The following is a 17,222-nucleotide window of genomic DNA, read 5'->3' as shown; positions in this document are numbered from 1 at the left end:
AGTCGGGCTTCCCTGGTGGCTCAGACAGGCAAGAATTCGCCTGCAGTGAACAAGACATGGGTTCGATCCCTGGGTTGGGAAGATCCCCTGGAGGATGGCATGACAACCCACTCAAGTATTCTTGCCTGGAGAGTCCCACGGACAGAGGAGCCTGGCAGGCTATGCTCCGTGGGGTCGCAAAGAATCCAACACAGCTGAGCGACTAAGCGCTTCCTCCAAAGTACATAATAGAGTATTTTAAAGAATAATAGATTTCTCATCAAAAGAAAAAAATGTTTTTTTTTCTCCCATTTTGCTTTCTCTTTTTAGGTTATCTATATGAAATTATGCATGCTAGGTAAAGTTATTATGATAATCGTTTCATAGTATACGTATCAGTTAACGTTTCTCTGTAGCTTAAACGCACACAATGATATTTGTCATTGTAAGAGTTGCTTATATAACCCCCTTTATGTCACTGTTTAAAGAGTGGGTTTAGAAAGGGAAATAATTAAAACACATCGGATAAAAGAAATAATAACGCAGTTTATAGTCATTTAAAGTGTGTTGCTCTTTTAAAGGCTGTGGTTAGTGACCCAAATGTTCACATCCCTTAAGTCCTCCATCTCAGACACCCAGGTGGTGACCCTGAGTTTGCTGAACTCAGCACTATGCTGAGTTTGCTGTTTGGTGTAACCCTAACCCGTTTCTACCCAGGCAGAGTTTTGTATTTGTAACATAGAGACTAGTCCCATTCTTTTTTCTTAAAACTGTCCAAGTTCCCAGATCCCTGACTTGCTTATGGTCACTACCAGGAGCTGAGCACAACATGCTGTGAAAAACAGCTTTTTTATTGAGAATAAGCCCTTTTACTCTTAAGGGGAAGTATCTTGGCTTCCGACATAACTTGAAGCTTTTACCTGAGCAGTGTTACAGGAGGTAACTTGGTGCTGTCAAGGTAACAGGCCCCGCCCCCTCCGCGCCCCGCCCCCTCCGCGCCCCGCCCCCTCCGCGCCCCGCCCCCTCCGCGCCCCGCCCCCTCCGCGCCCCGCCCCCTCCGCGCCCCGCCCCCTCCGCGCCCCGCCCCCCCCGCGCCCCGCCCCCTCCGCGCCCCGCCCCCTCCGCGCCCCGCCCCTCCGCGCCCCGCCCCCCCCGCGCCCCGCCCCCCCGCGCCCCGCCCCCCCCGCGGGCTCTGCGCACAGCGGGTGCTCGCCCCGCCCCTGACCGGAAGCCGCGGCTCTAACACCAAAAGCCCCTTCGCTCAGAGCCGGAAGTCGGAGAGCGCGGAGCCGAGGTCCCCCAGCGGCGCCTGGGCGTCCCTCTAGAGTAAGTTTGCAGAGCGCGCCGCCCCTGCAGTCCCCACCTCCGCCGCGCTCACTCGTCCGCACGGTGCGGGGATTGCCAGCGACCTGAGAACCCTGGCACCCGGTGCTCGGCCCCGAAGAGTCGCTGCCGCCGCCGCTGCGGCCCAGTTGCCTTTTCGTTTGGGTTTCAAGTGTTGCAGGGGCGGTTTCGGCCCTCGGTGCGCCTAGACAGCGCCTCTGGCGACCTTTTCCTGCTTAAAACCCTTGTTTTACGTCTGGCCTCGCCAAGTAGAGCCCTCTCTCGCGAGTTGCAGTCGCGCCCCGCCGCGTCGCCTTCTCGACCGCTGGAGGCAGAGCCCAGATAGGCCGCGGCCTGCTCTCGATCCCGGGGTTCCCCGCTGCTGAGCCCCCGGCCTCCCAGCCGCTCCGCCCTCGCGCCTCCTGAGGCCGCTCCTTGTGCCCCGCAGCAGCCCCCTTTCCTGTCAGCCCGTCCCCTCACCCCGCTTAGGGTAGGTGACCTGGGCCCGCCGTGCGGCAGCCAGTGCTGTCCCATGCCCAGTTCAGCTCGGTGGGAAAAGGTGCTCTTCCGGTCCGGGGGCGTCTCGTTGTGTCGCCCACTCTAACTTCAGGAGGCAGGAGGATCAGGAGAAGCAGAGTCAGAAGGACTGAGGGAAATAACTCAAGCTGAGGAGAAAAGCATCAGGGAGAACCAATGGGAACCCTGAGAATGGCTGACGGATTTGCAAAGGGATAGTCAAGTCAAAGAGGTTAAGCCTTGCAAATAGCCAAGTGAGTGAAATAGAGAAGTATTAATCAGTTAGAAAGCCAGATCTCCAGGGACTGGAACACAGCATTGGGAGAACTGCCCTGTCTCAGTGATGGGAGCGCGGAGGCGAAGGGCAATGAGGGACCTCAGAGGTGGAGAGTCCCTAACTGGGTTTTGGCCGGGTTTAACTCCAGGCCTCTTGGGTTAGAGTCCCGAGTTGTGTTTTCACCCGGATGGAGTTCCGCCGCTGCTGCTGCTGCTGCTGCTGCTGCTGCTAAGTCGCTTCAGTCGTGTCCGACTCTGTGCGACCCCACAGACGGCAGCCCACCAGGCTCCCCCGTCCATGGGATTCTCCAGGCAAGAACACTGCAGTGGGTTGCCATTTCCTTCTCCAATGCATGAAAGTGAAATGTGAAAGTGAAGTCACTCAGTTGTGTCCAACTCAGTTGTGTCCAACTCTTAGCGACCCCATGGACTGCAGCATACCAGGCTCCTCCGTCTATGGGATTTTCCAGGCAAGAGTACTGGAGTGCGTTGCCATTTCCTTCTCCAATGCAGGAAAGTGAAAAGTGAGAGTGAAGTCACTCAGTTGTGTCCGACTCTTAGCGACCCCATGGACTGCAGCCTGCCAGGCTCCTCCGTCCATGGGATTTTCCGCTACAACGGTTCAAGTCTCAATCTGAGGTGGCCGGTTTTATCATGGTGCTGGCAGAGAGAGAGGCCAAAGGGTAAGGAGCAGAGGAAGAAAGGGCTGGAAGGAAGCATAGCCACATGGCCTGCCAGAGAGTGGGGAGGAAGGAAAAGTCACAGCGAGAGAAGAGGAATAATCTGGAGCGCAGAGAGGGAGCCGAAATGGGGGAAGAAAGAGGCAGACATAGGTATGGATTTTTGAAAGACTCAGGAAGGTTGGGGAGAGAGCATTTCGAGGGGGAACCAATTGCAGCAGCCTGGGACAGGACACATGTGAGGGAGGAAATAGGGCAGGAGCAGCAGGAGAGCAGAGGGGGAGAAAGAGGCACCGAGACCCAGATGAAATAGGGAGATAGGTGAACAGAGGGGTAAGCTCGATCCAGGTGTGGCCAGTTGTTTGAATACAGATGATTTTGTTAGTTATACAGAGGAGGCTGAGAATTTCAAAACTCCTGTCTGTAAGGCTTGTGTCTTTTTTTTTATTACTTGTGGCAGAAGATGACTTTCATTTGCAAACCCTGTTGAGCCTGGGGCAGTGGCTTGATTTCACTGAGTTGTGAGTGACCCCCTTCCCTTGTCCTATCATGAGACAGAGGTCAGGGAAGAAGAGACCTGGGGCAAGAAATGACTGGCTGTCACTCTGTGGTAGCTTTTTTTTTTTTAATGAATTTTTTGGGCTGTGCTGTGCCGTGGGCTCAGGAGTTGTGCCTCCCAGGTTCTAAAGCACAGGCTCGGTAGTTGTGCACAGACTTAGTTGCTTGTACTTGTGGGATCTCCCTGAACCAGGCATAGAACCCATGTCCCCTGCGTTGTCAGGCAGATTCTTATCCCCTGTATCACTATTGGGTAGCATTTTTAAAGGAATGCTTTTTTTTTTTTTTAATGGATTCACATTTTCTCCTTTCTTTATGTATGGTGCTTTTTGTGGCTTGGAGTAGGTCTTAATTCGTTCAGTTTCTGTAATCATTTTTAACTTCAGAAATAAGCTTTTTTAGTTTCCAGTATTCTACTCTTATCATCCTTTTCTAAATATGATTATTCTCAGTGTTTTTTTTAAACTTTGGCACCAGATTTTTAGATTAAAAATAATTCACAATTTTTTTTTCAAATTTTTTTCAGATTTATTCCTTGCCTGAGTGCTTTCTTCCCTTCGTCTCGTACATTTGAAATTTTCTTTGGTAAGTAGTAAATCATCTTAGACTATTTTGTGCCATACATAGCAAAAATGTCACCTCGTTTATCCATTCTAATGAGGTAGGTGAACCTAGAGCCTGTTACACAGAGTGAAATAAGTCAGAAAGAGAAAGACAAATACTGTATATTAATGCATACATATGGAATTTAGAAAGATGGTACCAATGATCCTATGTGCAGGGCAAGAAAGGGAGACACAGATGTAAAGAACAGACTTTTGGACTCAGTGGGAGAAGGCGAGGGTGGGATGATTTGAGAGAATAGCATTGAAACATGTATATTATCATGTGTAAAATACAATGATCAATGCAAGTTCAATGCGCAAAGCAGGGCACCCAAAGCCCGTGCTCTGGGACAATCCAGAGAGATCGCGTGAGGAGGGAGGTGGGAGGGGGTTCAGGATGAGGGGGACACATGTCCAATTCATGTTGATGTATGGCAAAAACCATCACAATATTATAAAGTAATTATCCTCCAATTAAATTAATTAAAAATTAAAAATGAGGAAACGGAAAAAAGACAAGTCAATAAGCAAAGATCACGTCCCCTCCCTTTCTCTGAATTCAAAGAGACATACATTTTGGAGGGTTTTATGTATGGGACATCGTGTAATAAAATAGACATATTTTCAACTGTGGTTTTACCAAAGACATGAGTTGTGTGTGTGTGTTTACATGTGCACACACAAATGGATATTTCTGGTCTCAGCTCTTTCCCAGAGAATAACGGAGGTATGACATTAGATCTTGTGAAATTAAAGGCATTTCTTTGAGAAATGGGAAAATAAAAGAACATTTAACACGATAAAACCAACAACATAAAATGCTTCATTCTTTCCTTTCAAAAAAAGAAAAAAAAAACACACCTAGTTTAACTGGTTAGTCTAATGGTCTGTTTTCTCCATTTTCTATGATCAGTGAAAAATGAGCTGTGAGGTGATAGGAAGATGTTTCCCTCAGGTCCCTTTTTGACTTTTCTGCGAAAATGAGTAAAGATGGGCTGGATTGACCTGCAACCTTCCAACAGAGCCTCTCTATTCATGATAAAAAAGATTGCTCAGATCCTATTTCTAAGCTGACTGCTTAAAATGTTTTTTGTACCGGTGGATATATATTTGCAATTCTGTATTTTTAAAATATTTTACTGCAGTCTTATAATAAAGAATTACCTGCTTGGTATCAGTTTGACCCAATCTTGAAAGAAAAGTTTCTTTTGCTCAGGTACATGACAGATGTTCCTGGTATTAAATGGGATGGGCATTAAGGACAAACTCGGCCCCCTTGCCCTTCAGCCTCTCACTTCATTATTCAGTTATACCCGGTTCTTTTCACTCAGCTCAGACCTTCTCATAAACGGCTTCTCTGGGCATTAAGGACAAACTCGGCCCCCTTGCCCTTCAGCCTCTCACTTCATTATTCAGTTATACCCGGTTCTTTTCACTCAGCTCAGACCTTCTCATAAACGGCTTCTCTCTCGGCCTGAGGGAGTCCACTTGTAACATGGAGATGAGAGACTAGACCGGAAATTCTGAGCGTGAGCAACACTGACCCCTGAAATGATTAGCCAAATTGGCTGTGTGTCTGTGTGTGGCAGTTCTGGTTTGGAGGGAGTGTCTGGTGGTAATTAGAATTGTAAGTAGATCCCAGTCCTCCCTGAATGAAAAATGAAAAGGAAAACTGTAGCATGGAGGCAGGATCACAGGCTCAGAATCAGATGACTTCAGTGAATAAGGCTAAATCTGAAGGGAGTTTTTTTTACATCCTGACGTTCAGACTTGCACTGGCTTTCCTTTGTTCTTGGGACAAAAGTTTGACTCCTCGCTGTGGCTCCACAGCCCTCTGTCAAGCTCAGGGCCCTGTCAGTGTGTCCAGCCTCATCCTGGGAGCTGACCTTTTGCTCGTGGTTCAGCCTGTCCTGGTCTCATTTACCTTGTCTCTGTTTCCAAATACCAAAACCATTTCTGTCTGACGTTGTAGTTCCTTTTCTCACCATCAGGTCACTGTGCCTCAGGCCGTTTGTCACCCTTCAAGTCTAGGCTCAGAGAGGCCTCCCCACCCCCTCCTAACAGTCTCTCTCCTGTTACCCAGGTTTATTGCCTGTGTATCAGTTGCCATCAGCAGAAATTAGTGCCCTTCTTCATGGGTTATTTTGAGTCCTTCCTGGTTCCCCTCTTCTTAGGGTTCATAGTGTTCCTCTTCTTTCCAGCGTGGCTGCAGTACCTGTTACTGGAAATGTCTGTAGATGACAGGACTGTGGGTTGGGCTGAATAATCCTCAGGGGAGACCAAGAGAACAGGGCAGGTGATGATGTTTCCCATGTTCTGGACATTTCAGCTGTAATTGATCTTTACCCCATGTGACTACTTAATTACTCAAAAGAAGAGCCAAGAAATATAGGAAGTCCTGAAAAGCCCTACAGAACTGGTGTCCTCAAGCAGTGGGCTAAGGTGTCCCCTCGTTTAGTCCACTGCAGCCCCCAGATCTAAGCTCTGCCCATCCAGGGACCAGTCGCCATCGTGGACAGCAGCTTTGCCATCTAGGAGTTCATGTGCTCAGTGTCAGCGTTGTGATTTCAGTGCACTGAGGATGAGCAGAAATCCCAAACCTAATGGAGCAGGAAGGAGACGCTGCCCGCCCCCCCAACCCCAAGAGCTAGAATAGCTTCCAAGTAGGTGTGGGTGGAGAAAACAGGAGATGGTGGGACCTGGAGACCCTTGCTTTGAGACTTCCTCATCTCCAGCGCCTTTGTACACGGACTCCATAATGTCCCCAGGTGGCGGCAGACTTTCGCAGGAGGGCTGGTCTCTTGATTTTCATTCTGCGTGTGCAGTGTCCTTTGGGTGGTAGCTCGTGGGCACTCCTTTTGTGATCCCCTGTGCGCTTTAGTCTTGCTTAGTCCAGTCATGCAGGGCGGAGAGGTAGACAAATGGGGAAAGCAGAGGGAGCCTGGTGGGGTCTGCAGGAGGGTTGTGGCAGTACTTGGGGGCATCAAGGTGAGCCCAGTGAGTGGAGCGTGCGCCCATCCCAAGTGTAGTTGCAGGGACAAGAGGTGTGTGGGTCTGTTGGAAGAGAATGTCTCCATTCAGGCTGGAGCACCTGGAAGCGGGTTTGTCGGAGAGCCCGCATGGAGTGGTTTGAGGTTCTGCTGCCCGAGCCCGTGTTTCCCGGGACAGCAGTGCTGAGGCTGACGTGTGCCTGCACAGGTTTGATTTGACACCTCGTGACCACACGTGAGCAGCAATGAAGCACGTGGAACTCAGCCAAGAGAAGTCTTTTCCACTGTTAGAACTGGGGCCTGGGCTGAGCCCACAGGGACCTGTGGGTGCAGGAGGATGGGAGCCTTGGGCTTGAGGGGCTGGTTCTAGCAGGTGCCCCCAGCATCTGCTCCACTCCCTTGCCGGGGATCAGCCTGAAAAAAAGAGTAAGAGAGAGAGAGAGAGAGAGAAAGAGAGAAAAAAAAGAAAAACACGGGGAGACCAAGCTTCTTTGGTGAGTGACGCCCTGTAGCTTTGTTTTTAAAAAGGACTTTTATACCTTGTCTTGTACATAGAGGGAAACGAAAGATGTAAGCTCATACAGTCAGCCCAGACATTCCAGCAGTTTTGTCCTTATCGAAACCAGGATTTTTTCTGTAAACCTTTCTCATAAGCAATGTTGTGTACATTATCTTCTGGCCTTGGAGGCCTGTGGACATTTTATGACCCTCTTTTGATAAAGGCTGCTCAACCAGGAAACTTATTTTCCCTCAAAGTGTTTTTTTTTTTTTTTTTTAATATTTCTAATCTATGTCAGCCTCAGAAAATGTTAAACAGAGTTACATTTCTCACGGAGCAAAGGTGCAGTGAGTTACAAGAAAGAACCAATTAGCTCAAAGGTCTGATGTGGTTAAATTCAAGGCTACACTTGTTTTTCTTACATTCCAACTATGTTAACTACTGCACTCCCAGGTGCACAGTGGATAAGAGATATGGGAACTTAGCAACAAGCATTAGCCCAATAATGAAATCTTACAGCAGCACTACTCAATAGTTTTTAACTCTTTGAAAGGCTCTATGTTTTAGGCTTCCCGTGCCTCTCACAGTTGGGAGGCTGTGAACAATCATATGTGCAGCTGCAAGAGTCTGGATAAACGTGCCAGGCAAGCTAGAATGTTAACAGAAGGGGTTTAATTTGATATATTCCTCTCATGTCCAGAAGACTTATTAGCTAGAGCCCTAAGCTGATTTTCTCCAGAGAAAGGTGGTCGGGGATAGCCCCCTGTTAATGTCAGGAGAGTTGGTGAAAGGCACAAAACAGTAAGACAGACAGATTCTGGTTTGGGGGGAGATGCTCGAGCGGGTCCAGGGAGCCCCTCGAGTCCTGATCCGCCTTTGCCTGTCAGGTCTTCTCCGCATGACCTTTGTCACGGGTGGGACCTCCCGTGGTGGCTGCCGGCACTCCCTGGCTTCTGATGGCTCTTTTAGCAGGCAGGCACCGTAGAGTAACAGGGAAAATCTCAGGTCATTTTTTGCATCAACTTTGGTATCATTGTGTACTTGGGGTTGCCGGTGCAGAAAGGTTCATGTGCCTTTGGGAAGATACCAAGAGAATCTGGAGTGTTTCCTTGGAAGATGCTGAGGTCTCACTGGGCCATGTGCATCATTGGAATTATCCCTCTTTTTCATAGTCTTTGGAGATTTCGGTGTCTGACCTGGGTCACTCCCTGTAAATGAAAATATGATGTTTTGTGTCTAGCGGACCCTTGGGTGTCCTCTTTTGTATTTTGCCTCATGCATGAGTTATGACATCTTGGAATGCTTTGTGTTTGTATAAGAGGGTTCAGGGCTCATTATGGGCCCTGTGGACACTCTGTTGGACATCATGAAAGTTTGTAAGTTTGTTTGAAGCCCGCTGGGAAATTAGGAGTACTAAGGTTAAGATTGCAGAATGCTTGTTATAAGGTGGTCCTGCTCGGTAGGGATCTCTGGCCCCAACCTGAGAAGAGTCATAAAGTCCTGTGACGTAGGGGAAGATGGCTCCGAAAAATCAGAGGGCTGCGATTCTACAGCGATCTGCAGCCTGGAGGCTCGTCCTCTAGAAGATGCAGCTGCAACTCTCTTGCTGCCAAGCTGGGTTCTGTGTTACCTGCTCCTGTCCCTCCCAAAATAAGCACACACACAGGCACAGTACAGAAAACACGGAATCTTAACTGCACTGTTGGTGGTAATGTTAATGGTACTGCTGTGTTGGAAAATAAAATGGAAGCTCCTTAGCAAATTAATATAGAACAGTTCTACAGTCTGTCAAACCCATTTCTGACAGATATCCAAAGGGAGAGCAATCCGTTTTTCAGAGATATGTCCGGAGTCCCATGAGTGTGACTGGCTCTGCAGTAGCCGAGGCATAGACACAGCCCAGATGTCTCTGAACGAAAGAATTGGTAACAAAGTGTGGTATAGAAATATTTATTATATACTGTATATTCATGAACTATTTGTCTCTCTATATAAATATAAAAATCAAGAATCTTGCATTTATGCCAAAATGAATGAACCTAGAGAACATCATGCCGAGTTAAATAAGCCTCACCAAGGAGGACAGACACTGTGTGGAAACTAGTCAAACTCATAGAGCCATCGAGTTATAAGGCTGTTACCAGGAGCTGGGTGGAGGGGGGAGTGGGGCACTGGTAGGCAAAGGGTAGAGGTTTTCTGTTGTAAAATAAGTAAGTTCTGGGGTTGTGAGGTACTGCACGCTGCCAGTAGTGTTTCTGTATACTTGAAATTCGCCCAGAGAGAAATAATGTAGTGTACTCATAGGAGGAAGTGTAACTTACTCGACTATAACAATTATTCAGTGTATGAATCTATCACATGATCACTTTTTACACAGTACGTTTATACCATTTTTGTTAGTTATACCTTAGTAAGGCTGGGAAAGAAAGAGAGAGTTGGGGGGTGCTCTTCTCCGAATGGTGCCCAGTCCAGGCTTCACGTTTCATTCAGGAGGCATTTTGCACACCCATGTTTTGTACCCTCTGACCAGAGATTTCCCCTTCAGGTAGTTTGTGTTGGTCCACAGCTCGAGAATGTTTAAGATGCCCCAGTTGATTCCAATCTGGATCCCTCACTGAGCATCAGGACTCTGAGTCCTCCCAGTCCTGAGGGCTGAGATCGGGGCTGAGAAGGGCATGCTCTGTTCTGACTGGGGATGGATCAGGGCCTGCTGTGTGACCTGCAGGAGATTGCCTGGTCAGCTGAGGTGGCCCCTGCTGCTGGGGACATGAGGCCTCACCAGAAGGGGAGTGTGATCCGAGGGAACGTGTGGGAACGTCCCGTGTTGGTCTCTCTGTGGAAGTGGACTGTCCTGAGTCCCTCCTGAGACAGTGGCCACAGGGGCCTGTCTGTTCCTCATGGTGAGGGCTTCCCTGTGTGTGGGGTTGGGGCTCCGCAAGGGGGTGTGTTAACTCTAAGCATCAAACAGCATGTTTTCGACTTTCACGATAGACCTCTGAAGACGTATGTTGCCTGAGGAAGCTCTGAAGTTACGGAAGAGGAAAGAAAAGGAGTGAGGCATGGCTCTTTCTCAGGTAAGGTCACATTTAGCCTGTCCTTTCCTGAAATGCCCTTCTCTGGACTCGCGAATCCTGTCTGACTCTGGAGTGTCCTGTCTGACTCCTGTACACGCACACTCACCCGGGGCCTTCCCCCGGGGCCTGTCGTCTCCACTTAGATCCTGTCTCCCCGTGACCCGGTGACCTGGCCCTTGTGAGGAGCTCTGTCAACCAGGGTAAGGAAACTGCATGTGGAAGTCAGGTATTAATGTGTACAATAGCTGGTAAAATCTGGGAATCAGATCAACTAGGGGCAGTTTGTTCTGACTCTTTTAAGGCAGTTCAAACTAAAACGTGAGTCTGTCTCTAAATCCTTATTGCTAATAGAGTGGAAAGTTGAGAAATAGACATTAGTGATACAGTGTTTTCTAGTTTATCATCAGATTTAAACTATGAAATGAATCTAAGTCTCTGGCAGGTGGAAATTTTCATCACCTCCATTCTTCAGAGGTTGTCCTTTCGCTCTGTGGTTTGAATCCTTTGACACAGAGCTGTTTAACCTTTAATGCAAGCAAGATTCCACCTTCATTCTTTTGCTGGTGGATATCTGTTTTCTCAGCATCATGGTTATTGAGCCTGCCCTTGCCCTTTTGTGTGCCTTGACATGCTTGTGAATATACCTACATATGCACACAGAATTATTTCTGAGTACTGTGTTCTGTCCAGCTGGTTTCTTTGTCTGGTTTTATAGCAGCACCACATCACCTCGATTGCCTTGTAATAGGTGTTGAAATAGAAAGACCTCCATCTTCCTTCTTCCAGAGTTTCGCTGTTTGCTGTTTGAATAGTTCTGTGACTTTCACCATGTTTTATTCTGCTTCTACAAAGCTTGTCACAGCAGTTTTGATAATGAGTTAATTGGTTGATTGATCCTTTGTGGGGTTATTAAAGAATCTTTTTTGATATAGCCTGTCTCTTTTGTAATCTTTATGATTCTTACCTATGAAACGTTGTCATGTGGGAAAGAAGATACGTTTCCTTCTTTCTCAATCTGGGGACCTTTGATTTCCTTTTCTCATCTAATTGCTCTAAGGGTGTCAGTGCTTTGTTGAAGTGCGGTGCAGAGTGTGCGTCCTTGCCTTCTTCTTGACTTCGGAGGAAAAGCTTTCATTCTGTCCCCATTGCTGTGCTCTTTTCATAATGGCATATCTTATGTTGATGTTGGTATAATTTATTGTCGGTAGTTTGTTGAGTGTTCCATCTTGAAAGGTTGTCAAATTTTTGTCGAATGTTTTTTTCTGTATCGAGATGATCCTGTTTTTTTCCCCCCTTTAATCTGTTAATGTAGCGTGTCATATTAATTGGTTTTGTATGTTGACTTCTCCTTGCCTTATAGGAATAAAATCCACTTGGTCATGGGGTCAGATCTTTTTATTTATTTGTTTTAATTGAAGGACAATTGCTTTACAAAAGTTGCTTTCTGCCCAATACCAACATGAATCAGCCATAGGTATACATGTGTCCCCTCCCTCCCAACTTCCTCCCTATCCCACCCCTGTAGGTTGTTAGCAGCCCCTGTTTGAGTTCCCTGAGTCATTCAGCAAATTCACATTGGCTCTCTACTTTACATCTGGTAATGTAAGTTTCCATGTTACTCTCTCCATACATCTCACCCTCTCCTTCCTCCCCTCCCCCCTCCATCTGTTCTCTCTGTCTGTTTCTCCAAATCTTTTTAATATGTGTTGAAGTTGGTTTGCAAGTATTTTAATTTTGCATCAGTATTTGTCAGGAGTATTGGTTTCTAGTTTTCCTTTCTTGTGTCTTTGGGAAATCATCAAACTATTAGAACCGTGCTTGCTCCATACAGTTACCAGGATTAGTGGTAATTCTTTTGTAAATGTTTGGTGGAATTTGGTCCTGTATTTTTCTTAGAGGTTTCTGACTGCTTTTTAAATCTCTCTAGTTATAATGGGCTTCCCTGGTGACTCAAATCATAAAGAATCTGCCTGCAGTGCGGGAGACCCAGGTTCTGTCCCTGGGTCGGAAGGTTCCCTGGAGAAAGGAATGGCTGTCTAGTCCAGTATTCTTGTCTGGAGAAATTCCATGGACAGAGGAGGTCACAAAGAGTCGGACATGACTGACTGGCTAACACTTTCACTTTCAACACTTCTCAATTTTTTTATTTCTTAATAAGTAAAAGGGTTTGTATGTTTCTGAGAATTTGCCAGTACCTCCTATATTCTGTCATTTATAGGCATTATTGGTCATAGTACTTCCTTATCTTTAGAAACTTTCTTTGACCTCAGTTGTAATCACTCCTGTTTCATATCTGTTTTTAGTTATTTGAATCTTTTTTTCTCTTTTCCTAAGTCTAGGTGTGGGTTTTCCTATACAGTTTTTTCAAAACCTCAACTCTTGGTTTGTTGATTTTTATATTTTTCTGCTTTCTATTTTATCTGTGGTTTAATCTTTCTTATTTACCTGTTTCCTTCTGCTAAACTTGAGTTTAGTTTGTTTTCCATTTTCTGTTTCCTAGAGGTCTAAAAATAGAGTTCAGATTTAAGATCTTTTCTCTTCTTTACTGTAAGCATTTAACAGTTCAGACTTTGCTTTTAGCACAGTCTTCTCTCTGTGTTATAAATTTTGTAATGTTGTCTTTTTGTTTTCATCCATGTCTTTAAAATTTTCCATGTGATTTTTTTTCTTAGACCCATTTGTGGTGTAAGAGTGAGTTGTTTGTCCACATTTGGGGAATTTTCTTTTTTTCTTGAGTTTATTTCATTGTTGTTAGGGAAGATACTTTTATGGTATCAATCTCTTAAAGTTGTTAATTTTGGCCTAACACGTGGCCTCTCATAGAGAATGTTTTATGTGTCCTTGAGATGCACGTGTTTTATGCTTTTGTTGGGCTGTGTGATCCATACATGCCTGTTCAACTTGGGCGTTGAAATCTCATACTGTTCCTGTGCCACGATTTCTGTCTTCCTTTCCCTTAATGTCTGCTTCTTTTTTCTGAGATATCTAATGTTAGACGTGTATATATTTTTACTTGTTACAGCGTTTTGGTAAGGTGACGGTTTTACCGTTATACCGATGTATCTCATTGCACGTTTGTTTTTCTTCAGTTTGTTCTGTCTGATGTGACAGTCTCCCCTGCTCTCTTTAGGATGGACTGTCTGTTTCCGTCCTTTCCCTTTTCGCCTTTCCGCGTCCTTAGGTGTATGAGTACTACCTGTTTCAATTCTCTGACAAACTCTGTGTCTCTTGCCCTGGGTTTTTCCTCCTGTTACTTCTAGTGGCCCCTGCTCATGTGCATCGTAGGGTGGTGAAAGACAGGCACCCTGGACACTGAAATTTCGGAAGGAATATATTGAATGTTTCCTTCCCATCATGATGTTTCTTGAGATAGTCTTGCTTAATAACTATATATTTTTTTCCATATTCTTTTTTGCCATGATTTTTAATTCTCCAAGAAGTTTTTTTACTTTACTATTGTGATTATTTTTTTTTGTCATAATCTAATGACTCTTCTAATTTCAAATTTTCAAAAATTTTGAACAATGATTAAAAATCCATATTAATTGGAGGATCTCATAAGGCCTTAGGAAAAACCATTAGAAATTAAGATTAGAGATGCATAATTTCTCCAGATACCCCTGCAGGGATCTGTTAGAACACATACTTCAACCAAGTCAATCCTTACCCCTTACCACCCTTTCTCTTTTGCATGAAAATGAGAACTGTTCATGGCCCTTTTGGTGACGTGTTGTTTCATTTCAGGAACAACTGACCTCTGAGGATGTGGCCATCGAATTCTCTCAGGAGGAGTGGGAATTCCTGGACGCTGCTCAGAGGGCCTTGTACAGGGACGTGATGCTGGAGACCTACAGGAACCTGCTGTCCGTGGGTGAGGATGACTTCCTCCCAGAGCTGCCCTTGGGTATCTGCATTTTCCCTGTGTGCCCCTTGGGAGGCCCTGATGTCTTTCATCTGAGAGTTCTGGTGACTCGGGCATGACACAGCCTCACGAGGTTAAACTGACCGTCTTCAGACGCTGTGTCTGTTTCATGTCCCTGAGTAAGGATCACACCTGCACCCCCTGCATTGGAAATGCAGAGGCTTAACCACTGGATCACCAGGGGAGTCCCAGAATTTCTGTTTCGGATCTGAATATCATCTCCACATTGGAGCACGAGAAAATCTCTGGACAGTGGGGAGTGATGTAAGAATAGCTAAAAATAGAATGCATAAAGAAAAATGAGTATCTCAAAAGGGCTGGTTTTTTCTGTTTAGGAGTGGGGCAAGCTGGTGGATTGGATCCTCTGTGGTTGTTACTTAGAAAAATGTAAAGAGAGTAGGTAGAGAGATCATCTTTTTGATCCTAGATCTACGAGGGGAGCGTATGTGAATCTCGTGGGCTCTGAGCTTGCCGTCTGTAGGTCGAGTGCATGGTCCCAGCTCCAGATCCTGTAATGTCTGACCTTCGTGTTTATTATCTTTACGCTTGTGCTGCTCTACCCAGTCTGGGAATGTCGGCTGTTCCCGATGTTCCATTCTCCTTACTTTGTATCATTTTACGTCTTGAATTTCTTTGAAATATATTCCTGAGGGTCTGAAGTTTTATCTGGTTTCCTTGCTGTGATAATCCACCTATGTTTAATTGGCAGCCTCTGCTGAGTCTCTGTGGAGTGGATTTACTAGACAATAGAAAACTGTGATGGAGACACTGTTCCTAATGTTATTTTCTTGCTCTGCACAAAGTCACCACTTGAAGCTATCTAGCAGAGTGGTCAGTATGTTCTAGGATGATGAGAGAGAAAGTATCACGAGAGCCTGATACATCTTTCCAGGTTATTTTCAGGCTTTGGAGACTCTGTCAAGGGCACCATGACAGTGTTGTTCATGTGCATCAAGGACCGTATATTTTAGCCTCTGTAAATGGTATGGGAGTTTATCCCAGGACAACTTTGTCCAAGTTCACATTCTCATATCTATGGGGCTATTGGCTGCACTGATGTTCTGTGCATTGTAGGTATTTTTTTTTTAAATTTTACCATTGAGTTCAAATTTCTGTGTTACTCTTCATGTTTCTGTTTTGTATCTGCAACGCGTTGGATAGTTGATTGGGGAATGGTCCGTATGTTGGAACTGGTGATCAGTCCCTCTTAAAATTTTTATATATATATTCTTTGTACTCATTTATTATCAGATGTATGATTTCCACATATTTTCTCTTTTACTGTTGATTGTCTTTTCAAACTCACTGCACTTTAATGCACAGTAGTTTATAATTTTGATATAGTCCAGTTTATTAATATCTGGTTTTATTTTGTGGCCTGTGCTTTTGGTGTTATATCTGGTAAATCATTTGTGGGTCCAATTTCCAGAAACATTTCCTGCACGTATACTTCTAGGACTTTTATACATTTGGGACGTAGGTTTAGGTCTTTGAACCATTTTGAGTTCGTTTTTGTCTGCCGTGTAAGATAATGTTCCAAGTAAATTCTTTTGCTGGTGGGTATTCACTTTTGTCAACACGTCTCGTTTCATAGACTGCTCCCCCCATTTAGTAGTTTTTATGCCCTTGTGAAACATCTTTTGAACATCTCCGCAAGAGGTGTTTTTGGTTTTGTTTTAACCATTCTTTTTAGGTCTGCTGCTGCTGCTGGCTGCTAAGTCACGTCGGTTGTGTCTGACTCTGCGGCCCCACAGACGGCAGCCCACCAGGATTCTCCAGGCAAGAACACTGGAGTGGGTTGCCATTTCCTTCTCCAGTGCATGCACCCACGTGTGCACGCTAAGTCGCTTCAGCTGTGTCCGACGCTGTGCAGCCCCACAGACGGCAGCCCACCAGGCTCCTCTGTCCCTGGGATTCTCCAGGCAAGAACACTGGAATGGGTTGCCATTTCCTTCTCCACTTTTTAGGTATAGTTAATTTACAATGTTGTGTTTCAGGTACACAGCAGTTTACAAGATACTCAGTGTAGTTCCCGGAGCTATATCGTAGGTTCTTGTTATTTATCTATTTTGTATATACATTAGTTTGTATATATTCAGACTGCTAATTTATCTCTCCCTTTCCAGCCCCCATCACCATCCTGTACTATCCCCTTTGGTAACCATAAGTTTGTTTTTTATTCTGGTGAGTTTATTTTGTGAATAAGTTCATTTGTATCATTCATTTCAGTTCAACATATAATATCCTCTGATATTTGTCTTTCTCTGATTTCACTTAGAATAATCCCTAAGTCTGTCTGTATTGCTGCAAAAGGCATTACTTCATTGTGTTTTATGCTGTGAAGGTGGCAACCCACTCCAGTGTTCTTGCCTGGAGAATTTCATGGACAGGGGAGTCTGGCAGGCTGCAGGCCACGGGGTCTTAAAGAGCTGGACACGGCCGAGCTACTGTTACTTCCCAATATTCCCTTGTCTATATGTACCAGATATTCTTTCTCCCTTTGTCTGTCAGTGAACATTTAGGTTGCTGCCGTGTTTTGGCTGGTGTAAATAGTGCTGCTAAATACATTGGTGTGCATGTATCATTTTGAATTAGTTTTCATCCTTTCTGGATATATGCCCAGGATTGGAATTGCTGGTTCCTCTGATAGCTCTATTTTTAGTTCTTTATGGAACCTCCACGCTATTTTCCAAAGTGGCAGTACCAATTTATGTTCCTTCCAGCAGTGTAGGAGGGTTCTCTTTTCTCCACACCCTCTCAAGCATTTGTTGTTTGTAGACTGTTTGATGGTGGTCATTCT

General features: G+C 45.5%; 1 protein-coding gene across 27 annotated transcripts in view; it reads left to right on the top strand.

Moving 5' to 3' along the window:
• Positions 1–1,155: 1,155 nt before the first annotated feature.
• LOC138431382 (zinc finger protein 665-like) overlaps positions 1,156–17,222 on the top strand; it is a 170,773-nt gene continuing 154,706 nt past the window's right edge. For 26 of the 27 annotated variants that reach the window (XR_011253663.2, XR_011253661.2, XR_011253662.2 and 23 more), the window contains exons 1-4: positions 1,156–1,305; positions 3,859–3,917; positions 10,418–10,500; positions 14,245–14,371. Coding sequence is in view for 1 of the 27 variants with exons in the window: in XM_069573493.2 (XP_069429594.2) it covers positions 10,486–10,500; positions 14,245–14,371 (142 nt within the window). In the remaining 26 variants the exon portion in view is untranslated. Of the gene's footprint in view, positions 1,306–3,858; positions 3,918–10,417; positions 10,501–14,244; positions 14,372–16,115; positions 16,390–17,222 lie in introns of all 27 variants that reach the window. The other variant, XR_011446276.1, reaches the window with a different exon arrangement.

The sequence above is a fragment of the Ovis canadensis genome, chromosome X (assembly GCF_042477335.2).
Source record: "Ovis canadensis isolate MfBH-ARS-UI-01 breed Bighorn chromosome X, ARS-UI_OviCan_v2, whole genome shotgun sequence".
Classification (NCBI taxonomy): domain Eukaryota; kingdom Metazoa; phylum Chordata; class Mammalia; order Artiodactyla; family Bovidae; genus Ovis; species Ovis canadensis.
This window is presented reverse-complemented; position numbering and strand designations above follow the sequence as displayed.